Source organism: Camelus dromedarius, chromosome 24 (assembly GCF_036321535.1).
Source record: "Camelus dromedarius isolate mCamDro1 chromosome 24, mCamDro1.pat, whole genome shotgun sequence".
NCBI classification, from domain to species: domain Eukaryota; kingdom Metazoa; phylum Chordata; class Mammalia; order Artiodactyla; family Camelidae; genus Camelus; species Camelus dromedarius.
Window position 1 is genome coordinate 29,885,405 of NC_087459.1, and position 20,372 is coordinate 29,905,776.

Sequence of the window (20,372 nt, forward strand, 5' to 3'; positions counted from 1 at the left end):
AGCCCACCCCTGAACTGAACGTGGCAGGCAGGTCGGGGTTTTCTCCCCGACTCCGGTCCTGGGGTCTTTCTTAGCCCAGGGAGGGAGAGGAGGTAAGGAGGGTCTTTGGAAAGGCGAAGGCTGCAGACAGACGGAGAGCCTGTAAGCAAAGGAAAGCCCTAGTGTTCTGGCCCGGAGGTGGCCGTCCTGCTCAGGTGCTAGACAGCACAGGACCGCTTTTCCGCCCTGGGCCAGAGTAACCAGGAAACGGAGGGGAGAGTTGGGCCCTGATGCCCAGGTGAGGTGGCGTGGGCTGAACCAAGAGGCCCTGGAAGAGAAAAGAACTGTCGGCCTCACCTACAGCTCCATCTATGAAGAGTGGTTGATGGACAGAACGTGAAAGTGATGACCTGACTTACCTCTACCACCTCCAAGACCTGGCTCCACCTCCTGCCCCTTCCCGACAGTACTTACCTCCTTCCTCCACGCCCCTCCCACCTGCCTCCATCATCACTAGCTCACCAAAATCTTTGTGTTCCCTTCTCAGACAGTACATTTCACACCTGGTAATAAGCAGCTTGCAGTTTCTGCATATCATGGAGGAAAGGTGCCCTGTTCAGAGACATGCTCCTTTCTTGTTTAATGTCACTCAAGAACAAGCCTCTGCTGAAGTGCTGGGACTGTAAGTGGATGTATTTAGTACCAATTATTTCTGCCCCAGGAGAAATCAAGTGGGTCTGAACACTGCTTCCCCCATGGGAGAAGCTGCCTACTTGTGAGCAAAATCCTCTTTGATCCTACCACCGCCACCCCCAAAAAGTAGGTCTAAAGTTTGGGAATGTTGAAAAATCTGAGGGCCGGAACCAGTGTGCTAACCGAGGTTGTTTAATATTGTTTGGAGGGTGAAGAAAAAAAGCAGCAGTAGACAAATCCTTTAATAAGTTTCAGTTTAGTTGCATGTGATAAAGACCTACAGTTAGGCCTAGGGGTAACATTGGTGAAATTCCTACTTTCCCACAGCCTTAGCTTCTCCTAGGAAAGTACCCATCACACCGCTATGATTTTTGCCTGTTTTCTTGTCTATCTCCTGAATTAGAGGTTGGGGACAGTGCCAACTTCATCCCTATCAGATAAATTAGATCATGCCCCTCCTCTGCTTAAAACCCTCCAAAGACTTTTCAGCTTATCCTCAATCCTTGACCCTGTGCACCTCCCAACCTCATTCTTGGTGTTCCAGCCACAATGGCCTCGCCGTGCTTCCTGCCCACCTAGGACCTTTGAAGCTAATTCTCCTATCTGGAATGTTCTTCCCTCAAAGGCACAAAGCTGGCTCCTTGTCGTCCTTGATGAGCTCAGATGTCATCTCCTCAGAGAGCCCTTTCTTAAGGTCCAGTGTAAGAACACCACTGCCTCCTCCCTCCACTGTCTCTCATAATAGTGGAATTTTCTTTAGAATCTGAAATTACTTATTTACTCATTTACCATGTTTTCCCTCCTAGACAGTAAGCTCCTTTTCTGTCTTTCTTCACCAATGTATTCCCATTGCCCACTGGGTGCTGTCTTAGTCTGCTCAAGGTGCTATTACAAAGTATTAATAACTAGGTGACTTAGGCAACAAAAATTTACTTCTCACAGTTCTCGAGGCTGATAAGTCCAAGATCAAGGTGCCACCAAGGTAGATTTCATTCTGAGACCTCTTCTCTTGGCTTGTAGGCAGCCAGTGTCTCACTGTGTGCACACATGACCTCTTCATGTTCTCTCTGGTGTCTGTTCCTCTTCTTATAAGGACACCAATCATATTGGATTAGGGCCCCACCCTTAGGACCTCATTTAGCCTTAATTACCTCTTTAAAGGTGCTGTGTCCCTCCAAATACAGTCACTTTGTGGGTTATGCCTTAACATTGGAATTTCTCAGGGGACATGGTTCAGTTCATAAACATGCATATAAATGTGTACCCTGTTTGGAATAATACTGTATGAATGGATAGGGCAGGATCAGCTGGAAAGCTAAAAAGAATTCAGGGAGCCCCAAAATGTTCACTCTGGTGGGCACGAGCAATCTGCACAGGTGGTCTCTGCCTGGACTGGGTCGGGCACAAGGCGTCAGCCTCACCTTCCAGAGCCACCAAGAAGCCATCCTCCCTCCACTGTCCCCTGGTGTGCTGGAGTCCCTGCTTCCCTTTGCTTCACCTGTTGGGCTTCTTGGAAGCTGGGCATAAGGGTTCCACCCTATGATAAGAACCTTCCCCCATGATGAATTAATAAATCCTCCAGAGGTCTCTTGTGGGTTTCAGCAGGGTGACTGCATGTCCTGAGGTTGAAAACTTCCAGCTGCCCTAGCAGAGCCACGATAATTCCACAAAGAGATCACCCTGAACTCTGTTTTGCCCCCTCCAAACTACCATAGGATTTAACCCCAAAAGCCTCTCCAGAGCTGAGAGATTTTTATCAGCTCAGTAGCCCCCATTCCCCAGTTACATTTCTCGTGCAGGGCAATGAGGATTTATGGTAGGAGTATTAACCCTAGGGCTGTTGCCCTTCTCTTACCAAAGGGAGATTTCATTATACCAGCTTGCTAGGACCAAGAGACTGACTAACCTGCTTTAGAAAGATTTTCAGCGACAAGAATTTACATCAAGACAGGTGCTGTGAGAGCCCAGAGGAGGGAGGGTTCCTGGGGGTGAGGGGTGATAACCTGTGGAGAATTAGGCAAAGAGGGGTCACAGTCACATCAACATCAGCTTCAGGGTGGCCTTGCAGGTGGCGTCTGTGACATCAATGAGACGGACTATCTGTGGCCCTTGTAGCTATTCAATGTAATAATGTTACACTTGTAACTTTCCTAAGGGGACTCACTCAAATCTGTTCCTGCCTCCATTACAGTGAGATGCCAGTGGGGCTCATCCTCAGGGGACCCCACAGCTGTCCTGAAGGTGCCTTCACTCCCATGCAGCTTGTCCTGCAATCGTGGTCCCATCAGTGCCCGCCAGGTGGGAGGAGCCATCCAAACCCCTCCCTCTGGGGGGAGATCCCTTGCCAAGTATACAGTAGAGGTAGAGCTGGGACCAGGATCCAGGCTGCCGGTGTTCAGTCTTTAAGATCAGCCAGGCTATCTTCTAGGAGAAAAGACACTCTATTCTGTTATGGCAGATAGTCTGCTTAGGCCAAGGAGTGTCCAAGGAGTGGTCTCCGTCGCAGTTGCCTGAGTGTCGCAAGGCCATCAGTGACAGCGATGTCGCTGTGGGCCCAGGTATGAGCACAAGTCCCATTTTACAGCACATGCAGAGAGAGTAAACTGAAGAAAGGCATCGGTCCCAGCTCCTGCACCTGGGCACCTGCACTCAAGCCCCTCTCTCCGGGACACGAGGTGTTCTCAGGCCCACTGCCCAGTGCCTGGCACACAGCAGGTGTTCGGTGCTTCTTGAATGAAGAGCCGCATCTCCAAGTCGTGTGCGTCACGAAGGGGCAAGGCACCTGGAGAAAGAGCCCAAAGGGGCCTGTTGGAGGTTCCGCATTGGTGCGCGCGCCTCTGGGGACGCTAAGTCAGAGCCGCCGGCGCGGGCACCGACGTAGGGAGGGGAGGGGGCACAGACTGAAGGAGCGGGGACCCGGGAGGGGAGTGGGGATCGAGGGGAGAGGAGGGGTGCGGCGAGGGGAGGGAGGGAGGGGGCGCAGGCTGCAGGAGCGGGGACTGGGGAGGAGGCGGAGGATGGTGGGGAGAGGCGGGGTGCGGCGAAAGGAGGGAGGGCGCGGGGAGGGGGCGCGACGCTGCTGACGTGGGCAGGGGTCGGCGCGGCGGGCTGTGGGCGGTGGCGGCGGCGCGCAGCGACACGGCGTCCCGCGGCGAGGACGAGCGAGCGCCGCGCCCGCTGCTCCCCGCACAGCCCGCGCCGCGCGCCCCAGGAGCGGCTGCCGCCGCTGCCGAATCGAGCCGCGTCGTCTCTGCGCTCCGGCTGCTCCTGGCGCCGCCATGGCCCCGGCCCTCTGGCCGCGCCTCAGCCGCATGCTCTGGCTGGCCTGCCTCCTGCCCTTGGCCCCGGCTAGGGTGGCCGCAGGTAAGGCGCCGCGCGGGCTGGCCGCCCGCCCGCCCTCCTGGAGCCGCAGCGCGCCCGGGGCCTCGGGGCCGTCTCGGGCGGGCGGCCTCGCCGGGAGCCGGGGATGCGGAGGTGGCGCCCTGCGCCCTGCGCGCACCTCCCTCCTCCCCGGAGGGCCCTGCGGCGCGCTGCGGAGGGGCGCACAGCCAGCCCCGCGCCGGACAGCCCTCTCTGTCCCTCCACCCTGGAGTCACCCGGCACTTGAGGGGTCTCCCGCGCCCCTCGTTCCTGCCGCCACCTCTAGATCGGCCCAGCCCCGGGAACGGCACGGTGGCCGGCGCATCCATGCCGTTGCCTGGGAACCTTGCGGCCGCTGGGGCTGGGGGAGGACGCTGCGGGGAGACCCGAACCGCCCGGGGTCGCTCATCACGCCACAGCCCCCGGAGAACGCGGCCAGGCTGCCAGAAGAGCAGCGTTTTTGCCTTAAAATGTCGCCTTATCTGGAGAGGCTTTCCACCCTGCTTGTGTTGGCTTCGGGAAGAGTGCGATTTTAGAGCCCAGGAAGCCAGTCTGCCATTTCCTCTCTGAGAATGAATTCCAAAATGGACCCGAGCTGGTTCTGCCGGGTCCCACCCCGCGTCCCCCGGGTCCACTTTCTACCACCCTACCTCCTCATCGCCGAAGGCGCCAGCACCAACTTTTCTGCCCCATTCTGGCGACAAAAGAAAAAAAAAAAAAAAAAAAAGGACCCAGACTGAAGAGTTGTCGGGGGACAGTTGGGATGTGGGTAGCTATTGGGTGGGTGTTAAACATTATCCAACATTTTTCATTACCGCTCCCTGCCCCCTACTTTAAAAGAATGTTAGAGAGAGGAAGAGATTTAATGCAAACTTGTGAAATCAAAGCCACGAGGTAAACTAAAACCCTTCAATTGTAGGGATAAATTAAGAGGATTTTGTGGGAATTGTCCTTGGTCAGGATCATCTGCTCTCCCCTAGAAATTCATATAGAAATGTGGTCTCTTGTCTATTTGGTTTACGTGTGTCCAGAAATTATCTATGTGGTCTAAACTACCCCCTGCCCCCCGCCCAAAGCCAGGGCAGGGAGAATTATTTCTTTGGAAGTCTTGTGTGGTTCCCAGCCTGGCCTATTGCACCCATGATGCAATCAGAATAGCTGGGAATGGGGTTGGGGAGAACCGACAGGGGAAAAAAGAGATTCAGAAGGACTTCCTCCCTTCCTGGGGTCTGGGTCTGCCAGCTTGGCGTGCTTACTGTACCCGACGTTGGAGTCAGAGTCTGTGTCCTGGACCATTAATGAGTTCCAGGCTATGTTGTCAGACTTCAGAGGTACCTTGGGGAAGTGTTTGGGGCTGTCTATATGTGCAGTATGAAAAGGCTGTTGTAGCCCTTTTCTAGAATGTTCGGGGCCCTGCAGGCTGTGCAGTCAGGGAAGATGTGCATGCTCCAGGTGGCGGCCCTGGGGGCCTGCTGGTTTCCCTCCGTGGGGCCTGCTTTGTGGCTATTGCTGCTTTGCTTTTTTGCTTTGGCCCTTTCAGGTCTGGGGCACTGGGCACCTGTGGAGCCCCTAAGCCCCTGCCTGGGCAGCTCTGTACTCTACGGCCTTGTCACTTGGGCTTATGAACTTGGAGAGATGGGTTTGGATGGGTAGAGAACCAGACCTGGGATTGGTTCCTTCAGCCACACATGGTAAAGCCTTCATGGTCTGTTTCAGCCTGGATGTCCTGGACACCTCTGGCCCTGCGGAAGAGAGGCAGCATCACCCAGGGGCTGTGAAACACGTTTTTCTGTTTTGTTTTGTTTAAAAACAAGCCTGAGAAAAGTGCCCTTGGAGCCTCCAGTGTCTGGACAGGTGGTGGGGGCTCCCAGGAGCTGGGCCAGTGTCTGTAGCCACAGCCCCGCCCCTCCCCCACCCCATCCCTCCTCCCAGCTGAGCTGGCTGCCCTCCTGATTCTATTCCCCTGGCAACGAATCTGCGTCGTGCTGACATGCACCCATCTAGCTGCAGATGCTAGATGGCCATTAGCATGCAGCCAAATGTCCCTGCCACCTGCCAGCCTTGCTCTAGCCCACGCTTCTTTCCTAGAGGGTGGGCAGGAGCAAGAGGGAGAAAGGAGGAGGTGGCCTCTCGTATAAGCACCTGTTTCTGCGGCAGCCTGGTCAAATGCTGCCTTGCAGCCAAAGGGACTCAGCCTGGGGCAGTGCAGATTTGCTCTGTGGCCCCAGGCAGGAGCACTATCCCCTAGGGGACTCTGGGGACTTGGGTCCCTCCGTATAAAATACACACTGTGTTTTCCTGGAGAATCTTTTGTGTCTGGGATTCTCTCTTTGGGACTGAGACACTGTGAGGCTAGCCCAAATGACTTTATAATCCAAAATATGGCCCCAAGGAAAAGCATTAAGAACCAGGAATGTGTGAGGTGGGCAAGGGGAAAGGCTGGAGCCAGAGTCCCCAGTGGGGGCAGGCAGCGTGGTTGCAAGGCGAACGGGGCACAGTTGAGGGCAAACTTACTTACCTCCCAGTTTTGCTGAGCCCAGCAGATCTCTTGTGAGCCTGTAAGGGCACAGGGCATGTCCTATACTTCTGGGTCCCCCACCAGCTGTGGGGTAGGGCCCAAGGAAAGGGTTCAGACAGTAGCACCTGAGTGAAGAGTTTCCTGGGGCAGTGCCAGGTGGGCTGGTCCTTTTGCCACACCCTTCTCTCCAGATGCCACTCCGCAGCACAGTGAAGAACCCCTCCTGTGTGCCAAGCCCTTGGCTAGGCATGAGGGAGATGGAGTTGACTCCTGCCCTGCCCTGAAGGAGCCTGCAGTGCACTGGGGGAGATGAGGGAACCATTCCAACGGGGGTTGTGACAGCTGTGTGCTCGGGCTGTTGGGAGAGCACCGAGGAGGGGAAGGGTTCAGGGAAGGCTTCCTGGAAGAGGTTATATCCACAGACAGACCGGTGAAGAAGGAAAGGCAGGGGGGACAGCATGTGCAAAGGTCCTGAGGCTAGGAAGGACACAGCACGTGGCAGGGGGGGAACTGCAAAAGTTAAAGGGTAAAAGCTACAGCGTGGGCATGCCAGGATGGGAATCAACACCATCCACCCTGAGGCTGGCCCATGATCAGATGAACTGTGCTGGAAGCTTGTTGTTGGGGTGGCTGAGAGTAGGGCAGGATGAGAGGCCAAGGGTCAAGGACAGGATGGAGCAGTAATCCATCCAGAGGGGGCTGAATGCTGACCGTTGGCAATGTTAGTAATGATGGAGAGAACGAGTTAGAGTGGAAGAGACCTGGGAATTGATTCAGGACAGCTGGCTCCTTTAACCCCCATGGAGAGTTCTAGGCCAGTGGTAAGTTTGGGAAGGGAGAAATCTAGAGCCCCATTGGCCAACAGAACTTTGGGTGGTGGAGGAAATGTTCTGTACCTGTGCCGTCCAGGAGAGTGGCAACCAGCCACAGATGGCTGTGAAGCACTTGAAATGTGGCTGGTGCAGTGGAGGAACTGAATTTTTCGTATGAATGACGTTTAAGTAATTCACTTTGATTAAGTTAAGCTTAACAGCACGAGGTTAGTGGCTACTGTATTGCTTAGTGGAAACTTGGTCAACGTCACAGGGTTCCATCAGCATTTAAGAGGTACCGGAAGCCCCTGAAGGGGTGCGTGTGTCCAGGGAGATGGATGGGAGTGAGGGAAATGAGCTGAGGGGGGCTTTCGGCCCCTCCTGCCTTCGGCATCATCTCTTTCACCCGGATGTGCACTGCCACAGGCTGGACATTCTCTAGCCTCCAGCCCTCCAGAAGTCTCATCTGCAAAGGAAAATTACAAATGACAGGAAAATAGTTACCAAGACATATGGTACTGCTATTGACAAGAGTGAAGGATGCTGGGAATTAAGACAGACCTGCCTGAGGGATCCTCATGCAAATACTGAAGTTCCCACCAGCGGGACTGCCGACATGCTTTTGATGTGTTGCCGTGTGGAATAAAGTAATTCAGAATTGTGTGCAGAGTGTGATTATGACTAAATTAAAAACTTCCGTGCATGAAAAAGAACCAGGAGGACAGCAGTGTGACAGCAGCTGTTGTGTTTGGGAGGCAGGGGACACTTCTCATATTCTTTATGTATGTGTATTACTTTCATGATGGAAACAAACCTTATTTTTAAACCCTTACTTTGTTAATATGACAAAATCTGCAGCAGTCTAAAGCAATTGAAGAATAAATGACTTAGGAGAATTCCTGTGATACAGAATGGAAGGAAACAACAATGGAATATATAATTTCAGAGTAAGAGCATAATTTTTAAAAAAAATAGTAGGAAATGCCCAAGTGTGGTAACAGTGGTTCTATTGATTATTCCATTTTTAAAAAAAATTTTATACTTTACTTTCAGATAAATACAGTTAGTCTTCCCTTCAGTGAGTGGGTCAGGAGAGGAGTGTTATTTAAAAGGCCTCTTATCTGGCTTCTATTCCATGTGCTCCAGGCCCTGGTCTCTGCCTGCAGCCCGTGAGATGGGTTCCTGGGTTGCCTGGAAGGGCTGTATTCCTAGTATTTCAGTTCAAGTTCCCCGAGGAGTTGACTCAGCTGGAATCACAAAACTCCAGCGCTGGCCCTGCCAGGAATCTTGGGGTTCACCCAGAGCAGTGCAGTTGAATAGAACTTTCTGGGACAATGAAGATCTCCTGTATCTACACTGTCTGCTCTGGTGATCCTCAGCTGCACGTGGCTGTTGAGCCCTTGAAATGCAGCTACAGCGACTGAGTCAGTGGGTTTTAAGTTTGTTTCTTTTAAATCGAAGTTTAAGTAGCCACGTGTGGCTAGTGGCTACCCTGTTGGGCAGAGCAGCTGAAGCACCTCTCACTTTATAGATTTAGAAACAGAGACCAAGAGAGAAGGACGCTTGGCTTGGATCCCAGTGAACCTCCTCCCCGAGGCTTGTTCTACCACCATCAAGGCGTTAGGCCTCTAGTCCGGACTCAGCTTTGTGTTTCAAATTGGAATTTTGTTTGACCTGGAAAGATTAGTCCAAAAGAGGTGGCTGATGAGGGCTATTTCTGGGCAGCAGCGACAGTGGTGCCACCTGTGATGTGCCTTGGCAGTCACTTCAGAGCTAAGAAGCCCGAGCAGGTCAGCATACACGTGCTCTGTTCGGTCCCGCTCGGCTGGCATGGGAAGAAAATGTAAATTGCGGACACTGGAAAGAGCATGTGTTTGCAGTCGGTCAGACCTGGGTTTGAATCCCAACTTGACAGTGAACTAATTGTTAATTTTTTGTTTTGGCAGGAAGTAATTAGGCTTATTTATTTACTTAAGTATTTTAATGGAGGGACTGGGGATTGAACCCAGGACCTCGGTGCATGCTAAGCATGCACTCTGCCTCTGAGCTACACCCTCCCCCGACAATGAACTAATTGTGTGACCCTTGGGTGGGTCACTTGAGCTGCCTGGGCCCCAGTTTCTCCACCTGTAAAAGAGAATAGTAGAAACCAGTACAGAGGGTGACAGTGGGGCTCCTTGCCACGCCCCCTCCTGAAACGTAGCCTCTTTCTGGGCTCCTAGACCTGTATGAACTCCGCCTCACCGCTGATGGTCCCGCCACCACCGGGGCAGAGGTGACCATCACGGCCAGCCTGGTGGCTGACGACAATGGCAGCCTGGTCCTGCCCGCCAGCGCCCACCTCTACCGCTTCCACTGGCTCCACACCCCACTGCTGCTCACGGGAAAGACAGACGAGGCATTCAGCTCCACCATCCGCGCCGTGGGGAACACGGCCGGGGACTTCCCTGTCTCCGTCTGGGTCACCACTGCCGACTGCTGGATGTGCCAGCCCGTGGCCAGGAGCCTCTTCGTCCTCCCCATCACAGGTGAGGAACTTCCCTGCTTGCTGATTTGCCTTCAGACCCTTGGCACTGAGAAAACATCCAGTCTGGCTAATAACTGCATAAATGCAGATTTGACTCATGGTTCCTTTGCTGCTATCAGTCAAGGTAACAAAGGAGCAGAAAAAATGGTAATACCCACTGCTGGCAGGGTTGTGCTGAAATGGACACTTTCTGGGGCTATAAATGAATACAACCGTTTGGAGAACCACTGATTGATACATATTGATGGTTATAAACTATTTCAGTCTTTGGCCCATTCTTTCTCATTCTCTCTCTTTCTCTCTCTTTCTTTCCCTCTCCCCACTCCGTTCCTTTCTCCCTCCCACCTTCCCCACCCTTCTTTTTCCAAGAACTCCCTGCTTTCTTGGTATTTACAACCTATTAGACAATTTATCTTTGGGAAATAAACCTCCCTTTGGGTAATGGTTTATGCACAAAGATGTTCATCGCAGTTTTTATAACAGAAGAAAACAGGACTAAGCTAAGTATGCAACTCTAAAGGGACTGGTTAAGTATATTGATATAATTTGCATAATGAATAATAATGACCTTTACAAAGTGTGTGTTACAGCCTGAGGGAATTTAAAAACTCCAAACTCAAAATTCTATAACCTACTTGATCAGCTGTGTTTAATGTATGTGCCCCTTAAACATGTGCTCATAGATACTTTGCAGTTCTTCAGAACATCAACCATGGTTGTGTTTTGAGTGATAGGCAGTTTCTTCTGTTTTCATTCCATTTTTTATCCATTTCCAAATGAGCTTTATTGAACACACCTTACTTTCTGCTTTTGTGGTGAAAAAAAAAAATCAGCTCTTAATTTCTTTTTTTTTAAGAGAAGGAGGCACAGAACAGTCTTCCTCGCCCAGCCCAGCACACTGGGTGTGGAGATGCGATCAGGAGAAATGCTCATTTTTCTAGGCTCATCTCATACTTTGAAGTATTTCCTAAGAGTGGCTTTCAAAGCCCGTGCATTTCCTTCTGGCTGGCTCTGGGCATCCTTTGTGCCAGAGAGTTCAGGGTCCTGTGAGAGGGGTACAAGAGAGGAACTATGTGTGTAGCACAGGCCGTGGGTCTTTATCGTGGGTATGCAGCAGGGGCAATGCTTTTTGGGGGGGCATATGCCTCTACGTTCAGGGACCTGCGGGGGTCCTCTCTTGCGGCTGTCCTGACAGCGGGCAGGTGAGATCACTCCTCCACCTCGGAGGACTCACGCTCCCTTGGTCTCTCTCTCCCAGAGTTCCTCGTGGGGAACCTCCTCGTCACCCAGAACACCTCCCTGCCCTGGCCCAGCTCCTACCTCACCAAGACAGTCCTTAAAGTTTCCTTCCTCCTCCACGACCCCAGCAACTTCTTCAAGGCCGCCTCGTTTCTCTACAGCTGGGACTTTGGAGACGGGTATGTCCTTATCCCACTGATGCCCCAAAGCCTTGGTCCATGGCTGGTGGGCCTGTCATCCCACACGGAGTGCTCTGTACTCTCCCACCTTCACCCGCCCACTCTCCCTCACCCCAAACATGCCTTGAGCACCTGTGCCGAGCTTGAGGTGCATGAGGACCAGTGTGAGTCAGGCTTGGGACTTGCCTTCAAGGTGCTTGCACCCTAGCAGAGAGGGTCACTGGAGCCCAGTGACCTTTAAGGCAGGTCAAGGTGGGTAGAATCTTTCTCCCTTTGACTCTGGAGGGACCTGGCCAGCCGAACGCACGTGTGACAATGCGTGCTTGGCAGAGTTCAGGCGTCTGGCCTCATTTCTCCTTATTCCTCCTCTCTGAGCAAGCCAGCAGGGGCTGCAGGTCGGGGAGTGGCGGTCGGTCAGGCTTACCTGGAAATGGGAAAGATTCTGCGTGAAGAGAGCGACAGAGCTACAGAGAAGTGGCAAAGCTTTGAGTAAATGAGTATGGACACCATGTCCAGGGGTCATAAAGATGTCAATTTCCTCCCAATTATGCTGTAAATTTAATGCAAATCCAGTAAAAATTCCAGTACGAATAATATTTGGAATGTGACAAAGATTCTACAAGTCATCTAAATTTTGTGTATAAATTATAATTTTATACATATATACACAAACATAAACCTACCCATAATGTATATACATACATATATATGTGTATATTGTTATAAAACTGTATATAACCATAAACCATACATACGTAACCATATATAGCTATCAAACATATACACATAACCATGTATAACCATGTTATATATGTGTATATAATTACGTTTTATGTATATGTAGTTTTATAACATAAAGATCATCTGTCTCAAGCGAGGGGACAGTCTCCTTACTGATCAGCAGCATTTATTTTCATGTTAAAGACTATTCACTGTCTCTATTGCAATTGGACATGTTTGACTAGCCAACGAAATACAGCTATTGTAAAGGAGGGGACAAGAATCATCATATACGCAGAACAGTACTGTTTGCCTGGAAAACACAAGAGACTCAACTGAAAAACCTTAGAACTAAAAAGAGATATTAGTAACATGGCTGGTTACAGAACAAAGACTCCTGGTTTCTCCATATAATGGCAATCAAAAAAACCTTTCATAATAGCTATAAAACATAAAAACTGAGAGAATAAAGTTAGCCTAAAATTGTAGGATTTATATGAATAAAACCACAAGTTGTACTGAGAACCTTAAAAAGACTTTTAAAAATGAAGAAAGAATTTCTCGATATTGTCAGAAAAAAAAGAAATGATGAAAAAAGCAGAATGATGATGAACGGGGATGGGAAAAGGGTCTAGAAATTCATACATAAATGTATTTTAAAAGCTACAAATAATTTCAGCAAGAAAAGGTAGCTCAATGGAAGAGAATAGAAAAAGCAGAAACAAACCTAAGTTTATATACACATGTAATATATAATATCAGTGGTATCTCCAGCCAGTGAATAAAGATAGATTATTTAATAAACAGTACTGGGATAGTTGGTTAACTGGGGAAAAATCTGATCCCTAACAGAACAATCTGATCCCTAACAAAAGCTATTCCAGATAGATCTAAAATAGCAAACGTAATGAACCAGGACTAGATTGAAATGTAGATGATCACCTGCAACTGAATAGTCGGGCAGTGAGGAAGGCATTTCAAAGAATAAAAATAAAATGCAGAAACTATGAAGGAAAAAATGCCAAATTTGGCATCATCAGATTTAAAATTTGAGTATGAAAGAAGTAAATCAAACCAAAATATAAAGGTTAGACTGGAAGAAAATATTTGGAAGATACAGAATAGGTAAAGGTCAGATAAACTTCATGTATAAAGAGCATCAGCAAATCAACAAGAATACTTTATTCCTACTAGACTTCCTTTTGAAGAGATTCAGGTAATTGTAGGGAAGAAGCGTATTACACACTTAATATGTTATATAGTAACCTGTGATGGAGGTCTAATTCTTCCTGTTTTACAGATGAGAAAAGTAAGCCAGAGTGATGTAGATAGGAAATCTAGAGCTGAGATTCAAGGCCCGTTGTGTCTTAACTCCAAAGTTTATACTTCTCCCCTCCCCAGATCTTCCCTGTCTAACATGTAGCCTTTCCCGTGTTCCTGGCTGGGGGGAGCCGAGCACTTCCTGGCAGGTCACAGGGACCTGTTGCCAGGAGTTCTCCCACCTGTAACTTACGCGTACAAAGATGACCAGCAGCCACTCTACCCAGGCCCAGCTGACCTCGTGCCCTGGCCGGCTCTGGGGACTGCTGCCCTGATGATATTTTTGCTCCCGTGGCATTGGTAGCTGACTGTACAGCTACCCCTGACTCTAAGAAGCCACATGAGTCACTTCTGTCATCTCTGTCCTCCCTTTCACCTTACAGCACCCAGATGGTAACAGAAGATGCTACAGTCTATTATAACTATTCCATCATTGGATCCTTCACTGTGAAGGTCAAGGTGGTGGCGGAGTGGGAGCAGGCAACGCTGGATGCTGGGAAAAGGATCGTGCAGAAGACAGGCGACTTTTCGGCCTCGCTGAAGCTGCAGGGTGGGTCTCTGGAGGTTGGTGTGGGTTGGGCGTTTGGCCCCTCGGGGAACCCTGGGTACCGCTCCTTCCAGGGCTGGGTCACACACAGACCAGAGGGGCTCCAGTGGGGCACTGGGATGAGCTCAGATGCACAGCCTCTCTTCTGTTCCCCTGGAAGCCCCCTGATTGGTCTGTCATTACCCAGTTTCTAAGAGGGCACTGAAGACCACAGAGGAAGTCAGGTGGCCACCAAGTGGCAGAGATGGGATTTGAACCCAGAGCCAGAGCCAGTGTCTGGGCCCTGTGCTGTGAGTTGGTGCATCCCCATCACTCCTTGTTCCCTGGCTACCTCGGCCGCCAGTCAAGGACCATCCTGTTGGGGCTGGGATGGCCTCCGTCTGCTGCACAGGGAGGGGACACCCTGACCCACCTCTCCTGGCTTTGGTGAGAGGGGTGCGGGGGTAGCTACAGCAGGCTTCTCGGTTGTGCTGCAGTGTGTGATAATGGGGTGCTGCTTCCCCTCACTCCCACGCAGCACAGATGACGGGGGATGAGGGGGCTATCCTGAGCCAGCCCCCCGGCTCCTGCATGCCAGAGCCCTGCTGCTTCCTCACTCTGAGCGGCTCCAGCACCTGCTCCTGACAGGAAGGCATGCCCTGAATGTGACCTGTGACCTGCCCTTGGGGAGAAGCAGGAGGAGGACAGGGTGGCGGTCACACAGCCTCGGGGCCCCGGGAACCCTGAGACAGCTGTCGTCAGCCACCAGGTATAACAAGGTCTTCTCTGCCTTTCAGAAACCCTTCAAGGCATCCAAGTCTCGGGACCCACCTTAATTCAGACCTTCCAAAAGATGATCGTGACCTTGAACTTCCTGGGGAGGTAAGTGAAGCCCAGAGTACACTGTGCGTGGCCTATGGTCCCGCCCACACCCCCCATTAGAGGCTTCTGACCTTGCTCCATCCCTGAGGGGCCCCAGGTTGGGGAGCCCACAGAGGGATGGGACCACCCTTGACCATGCCATGGAAGAGTCATGGGCATGGCTTCATTCCCAGGGTCCGGGGGAGGGAGCTGGCCTTGGGCTGTCTGCCATGTGGGCATTGAGGCAAAGGCAGGTGAGGGACCTCTCCTGTGAAGAGCCTTCCATATGTAACCTGGCCAGCCCCGTGGAAAGCAAGCCGTCTCGGGTGGGGCCTGTCCCTGCTCCTGCCAAGACCACCATTAGTCTGAGTTTGTGGTAACTGATAAGACACAGAGATGCTGGTGTGTTCTCCCTACAAGGGAGCCTCTCTCTGGGGCCACTGGGATGGATGGAGCTGCAGAAAAACTGTGGTCAGGGCCCAGCCCTCAAGGACTCTAGTGGAAAGGACCAACCCCACTCAATCCTCTGACATGGGGACACGTCAGAAGGAACCAAAGCTAGACCAGGAGGGGACAGAGTGGCCAAGGAAGAGGAAGACGAGCCAAAGGGCTGGAGATGGCTTCTGAAGCTTTCAGGGGGCTTTGGATGCAAGAGCTTAGTACCCGGAGAGCGGGTGGAAAGCCACTGTGTTTGGCAGACCTGGATGCTGAGTGGGCGTTTTACTGTGGTCTGGGGTTGTGTAACACAGGAATGCTCGCTTGGAACTCCTTAGATGGACCTGCGTTTTCCAGATTCTGAGCCTATGCTGTAGCAGATGGATAACCCCTTCAAACCCATCTAAAGCTTACTTATCCTTTCAGACCCTACTCAAATGCCACCTCCTCCAGGAAGCCCTCCCTGACTCCTCATTAAGAACATGTTCACCCGTCCCCTGTGCTTCCACAGCACACCATGTGTGTCACTGGAGCACTCGTTCTGCCTCGTCCAGCAGTCTGTGCATGTTCCTGTTTGCTTCACTGGCCTGGCGTCCCCTTGGGGTCCAGGGCCATCTTTTGGGTCCCATTGTGGTCTGCAGTCTGGAGGGTGTGAAGCAGAGGCCAGAGCAGCTGGGTGTTCTGTCCTGGAAAGGACACTGAAGTTCATGACCGCCTGGCCTTTCTTGGACTTGGTCTGTACTCACACTCCTTGCCGAGCCATTTCTGAAACAAAACACCCCCGTTTCCCTGCAGCCCCCCTCTGAACGTGTGCTGGCGCCTCAAGCCCGAGTGCCTCCCGCTGGAGGAAGGGGAGTGCCACCCGGTGTCAGTGGACAGCACGGCTTACAACCTGACCCACATCTTCAGGGATCCTGGCGACTACTGCTTCAGCATCCGGGCCGAGAACGCCATCAGCAAGACGCATCAGTACCACAAGATCCAGGTGTGGCCCTCCAGTAAGTGACTCTTGCCTCTGCTCCCCACAAAGGCAGCAAAAGCCAGTCAGCCCTGCCACCACCACCAGCGTGCTGCCACCGGCCACCTCTACCGATGACCTCAACACCCGACCCCACCAGCGCTAGCACCATCACTAACCCTACGGGCCCCAACCCACACCACTGTCTGACCACCCACGGCACCACCCCCAAACTGCTGGTGCCATCAACAACCGGCTCTCGCGCCCCAGCACCTGCACCCCTCAGCTCCCCCAGCACCACCCTCAACACCAGCACCACTAGCAGTAACAGCAGCCAACTTAACTACTGCCAGCCAACCTGCCCTGCACCGTCGCCACCATCGCCACCTGCTACAGACAGACACTCCAGCGCCTTCAAGAGCCAGAGACAGCGTTGACGTTGCTACCACCTTACCACCAGCAGCACGGCTGTTAACACCCCTGCCACCAGCCCCTGCACCAACCATTCGGGCCAATGCCATCCATGCTGTGCTGCCCCAGCGGCGTCCCAGCTTCAGCTCTCTTGTTGCCATCATCCTGTCAGTGTCCCTTCCACATTACCACTGCCACACTTGTCCTCGCACTAAATGAGCCATCACCCCCACCCATCCCTCCATCTCGGCACTGTTGCTGCTACCACTAAAACAAGCGTCTCCTATGGTGACTGAGCTGGACTCACAGGGCTGCTGTGAGTCTCTCGGGGAGTGTGAGCTGCTCAGAAATTGCGCAGTAAGGCCCCTCATTCATCAGGTGCTCAGCTGTCACCCCCAGAATTCCCTTCCCCAGACCATCGTGAGGTGCTGCCACCGGCTTACAGCCATGGGATTGGCTGATGACAGCGTTAGGTCCTACCCTTCATTTCCTGGGGAGGCCCCTTCTGTGACCCCAGAAAAGGGCTTTCTTATGTAGAGGAGGAAACAGAGTCTCAGTACCCTAAGGGATGGTCTTTTCAGGTGCCCAGTCAGGTCCCACCCTATACAGAACAAAAGGGGAAACCCTGCCAGCTGCCCTTGTCCCCAGGGTGGCTGTGTAAGTACACCAGGTACGTCACTGTCACCTCCAGTCTCCCCAGTCCATCTGAGCCCTTGGGCAGATGTCACATTCCTCTCTGGGCCCTGGCTGACCCTGTGGGCCAGGCAGACTCTGTGACCTGCAGGCGTCACCGGGGGCCTTGGGCCTGGCCTCCCCCAGCACCTCCTGGGCACTGAGGGCCTGGGATCCCCCTGCAATTCCTTGGAGAGGACAGCACAACAGGTAATCAAGGCTGCCTTTCCTTGGGAAACAGGTCCTCATGGTGTGTGGTGGCGCCTCTAGCAGGAGGGTGGGGGAAGAGGGAGAAGGAACCGCACTTGCTGATCACCTGCCTTGCACCTGGCGCCTTCTCTCCCCTCATCTGCACACACCCCTGTGGCAGCCTCGTGGATCAGTGTTACCCTCAGGTCACCTGGTCAGAGCCAGGATTTGAACCCAGGACTCTAATCCAGACACTGAGCTCTTCCTGCCCTGCCATGTGGCTTCTTGGCCACAGGATCAGGAAGTGAGCCCAGAGCTGGCAGAAGCTGGAAAGCTGTGACAGGTCACAGGGCTGCGTGGGTGTCCTCACAGCTTGGCTCCCTTCCCCCGCGCGGGGCACCCACGAGGAGGCAGCTGCTAGGTCTTTCACGGCCTAGATTAGGAAGTCGTACGTCCTCACTCTGGCCTGTGCATTCATTAGGAACAAGGCACCGTAAGTCCAGCCTACACTTGGGGTGAGGAATTTTGTTGCATCTCTTGAGAGTTGCTATCAAGTAAAACTTTAAAACCCCTCACACCCCAACTTGGTTTTTGCCAAATCCTTTATCTACCTATTGGGTTTCCTGGTTAGGATGCATGTACACAAGGGAAAAAAAGCTCTGGTGAACTGAGTGTTGTCTCCCCTGTGCCGCCGCCTCTGGAGAGCTAGCATTCAGCACCAACTACCCAGGCTCGTGACTTCACCCTCTCTCACTCCCAGGCATCCAGCCAGCTGTCTTCGCTTTCCCTTGTGCCACGCTTATCACCATGATGCTGGCCTTCATCATGTACATGACCCTGCGGAATGCCGCTCATCAGAAGGACATGGTGGAGGTGGGTGTTTTGTGGGGTGGGGGCTGGACTCCTGGTCCCTGACAGGACAGGATCTGTGGCGAGGGCACAGGGGCTGGGCCAGAGGTCCTGGAGGTGGTCTGGATGTCAGAGCAAGGCCCTGGGGCGGGGGTGATGTGCCCGAGAGGCATCTGTAAATGGGGCTCGATTGTTGACTTGGCTGCTTCCTACACAACTTACCTCCTTCTGTGCTCGCTCCCTGCCGGGCAGCCGTGCCCATGAAGGTGAGGGAGAGGGCTACCTTCAATACTCTCCCTACAAAAGAGGGAGAGGCCCCAGGAGCGGAAAAGCCAAAGGCACAGGGAGGCGCTTTGCGGCGCCGGAACAACGTTTCTGTGCACGCTGCTGCCGGGCAGCTGAGCTCGTAAGGCCACCTCGCCGGGCACCTGAGCCTGGGAGTGCACCTGACGAGGCTCCTGGTGGGCGGGTGATTGACCCGTGGGGTTTTGTTTACCATAGGTGGCTGATTTTGACTTTTCCCCCATGTCTGACAAGAACCCGGAGCCACCCACTGGGGTCAGGTGCTGCTGCCAGATGTGCTGCGGGCCCTTCATGCTGGAGACGCCCTCTGAGTACCTGGAAGTCGTCAGAGAGAACCATGGGTTGCTGCCCCCACTCTACAAATCTGTCAAAACATACACAGTGTGAGCACCTCCTACCCCGTTTCAGTGTTAATGGACTGCCGACTGGGCACTCCGGGCAGGGTGGGGCAGGGTGGTGCCCACTGCCCAGCAGGAGGGGTTCGCACACGCAGGGCCATCTGCCCTGGCCTGCCGTCCATCTGTACAGTCCAGCCACCTCCACAAGCCCCCCACCAGTCACACCCCCCAGCCATCCGTCCATCTGTACAGTGCAGCCACTGCCGTCAGCCCCTCCCCATCAGCCCTACCCCACCCCTTGCCTTTGAAGAGTCCCCAAGTGGGACTGACACCGGACGTAGTCCCTGCTGTCTCCTAGGTGTGCCTGGTGACCCCTCGCCTGTTTCTCCCCTATTGGCTCATTTGCCTTCCATCTGGGGTTCACGTTTCCCTCCCCCAGGGAGCCCTGCTCACATCAGAGAGCCGGGAGGCAGGTCCCAAACGGTTCATTTAAGGCCACATCATGAAAGGTCGTACATACAGAGGCAGGCGTGCAGTGCACACAGGTGTCACACAGACGTTTCGGGTGGTTTCCTCTGTATCAGTTGGTTGGTTGCTGGGCTGTTCCCTGAAACAGAACTGAAATGAAATCTGACCTTTCTCACATGGCCCCGAACGCTCCTGAGCTGGCCCCTCCCTGTGGGCACTGTCCCTGGGCTACTGGGTCCCATCCTAAGGACACCCAGTACACTGTTGGCTGAAGGTTGGGCGGGGGCAGGGCTGATGCTATGTGAGCGCAAAGTGCTTTATAAATAGCACCTTCTTTCACTGAGTCCCTGTTAAACTTTCATGGAGGAAAAGACTTTGCAGGAAAAGAAGAATCAAGCCGGGAGGCTTGGGTTCCCTGTGGGGAGGTGGCAGTGGTCTTGCCCCTGCCCTCCAGCTTCTCCCAGGGTGGCCTTGAGAAGAGGCAGGACTGGAAGGAGCCCAGGGCGGTGGTGGGGGGACCAGTCCACTCCTCTCCCTTTGGCCCAGCAACCTGGGGGAGGCAGAGCATGTGCAGAGAGTGTGTCATGGGTGCAGAGGGAGACCACACTGAGGCCCCGTCCAGCGGTGCAGGAGTGGGGGACAAGCGGGCCTGTCTGGGGCCGGGGGCGGGGGCAGGGGCTGTGGCTGTCATCGTTTGCTCTCAGACTCTGTGCTAAAAGCAGCTTTCCCACTGCTGTGTCGCTCACTCATGAAATACTGCCATTGCCAAATAAAGCTTGCGTGCCCTGAATATAGCCAAGCATATGCCAGGCGGCCAGTCTAATTCTTTTCTACACACGGACGTTTGGGCCTTGCAAGCAGCAAGAGCAGATCCCGGACGTCCCCATCCTGTTCTCCGGCAGGTGCGCTGGGATGGAGCCGCTGTCTAGGACCTTGGGTCTGGGTCAGTGGTTTGGGCCATTGGTTCTCAAACTGCCACTCAGGCTGCATCACAGACGATCAGACTCCTGAGGGT

The 20,372-nt window shown here is 53.1% G+C and overlaps 1 protein-coding gene across 2 annotated transcripts; it reads left to right on the plus strand.

The window, feature by feature from the left end:
- The first annotated feature begins 3,789 nt into the window (after nt 1-3,789).
- Nucleotides 3,790-20,161, plus strand: TMEM130 (transmembrane protein 130). 2 transcript variants are annotated; one of them, XM_031432492.2, is made up of 8 exons: nt 3,790-4,035; nt 9,585-9,890; nt 11,148-11,307; nt 13,731-13,897; nt 14,671-14,755; nt 15,965-16,167; nt 18,160-18,272; nt 18,786-20,161. In XM_031432492.2, exons 1-8 carry the CDS (start codon nt 3,951-3,953, stop codon nt 18,936-18,938), a joined length of 1,272 nt encoding a protein of 423 aa, XP_031288352.2. In that variant the 5' UTR covers nt 3,790-3,950; the 3' UTR covers nt 18,939-20,161. The 2 variants fall into 2 exon arrangements, with proteins under 2 accessions (XP_031288352.2, XP_031288351.2); XM_031432491.2 differs by having other exon boundaries at nt 3,792-4,035; nt 18,750-20,161.
- The last annotated feature ends 211 nt before the right edge of the window (nt 20,162-20,372 follow it).

Excerpts from the sequence above, each read along its gene's own strand:
- TMEM130 (XM_031432491.2), top strand. The coding sequence starts at position 3,951 with ATGGCCCCGGCCCTCTGGCCGCGCCTCAGCCGCATGCTCTGGCTGGCC. Across the intron at positions 9,891-11,147 it reads CTTCGTCCTCCCCATCACAG|AGTTCCTCGTGGGGAACCTC; the intron begins GTGAGGAACTTC and ends TCTCTCTCCCAG. Across the intron at positions 14,756-15,964 it reads ACCTTGAACTTCCTGGGGAG|CCCCCCTCTGAACGTGTGCT; the intron begins GTAAGTGAAGCC and ends GTTTCCCTGCAG.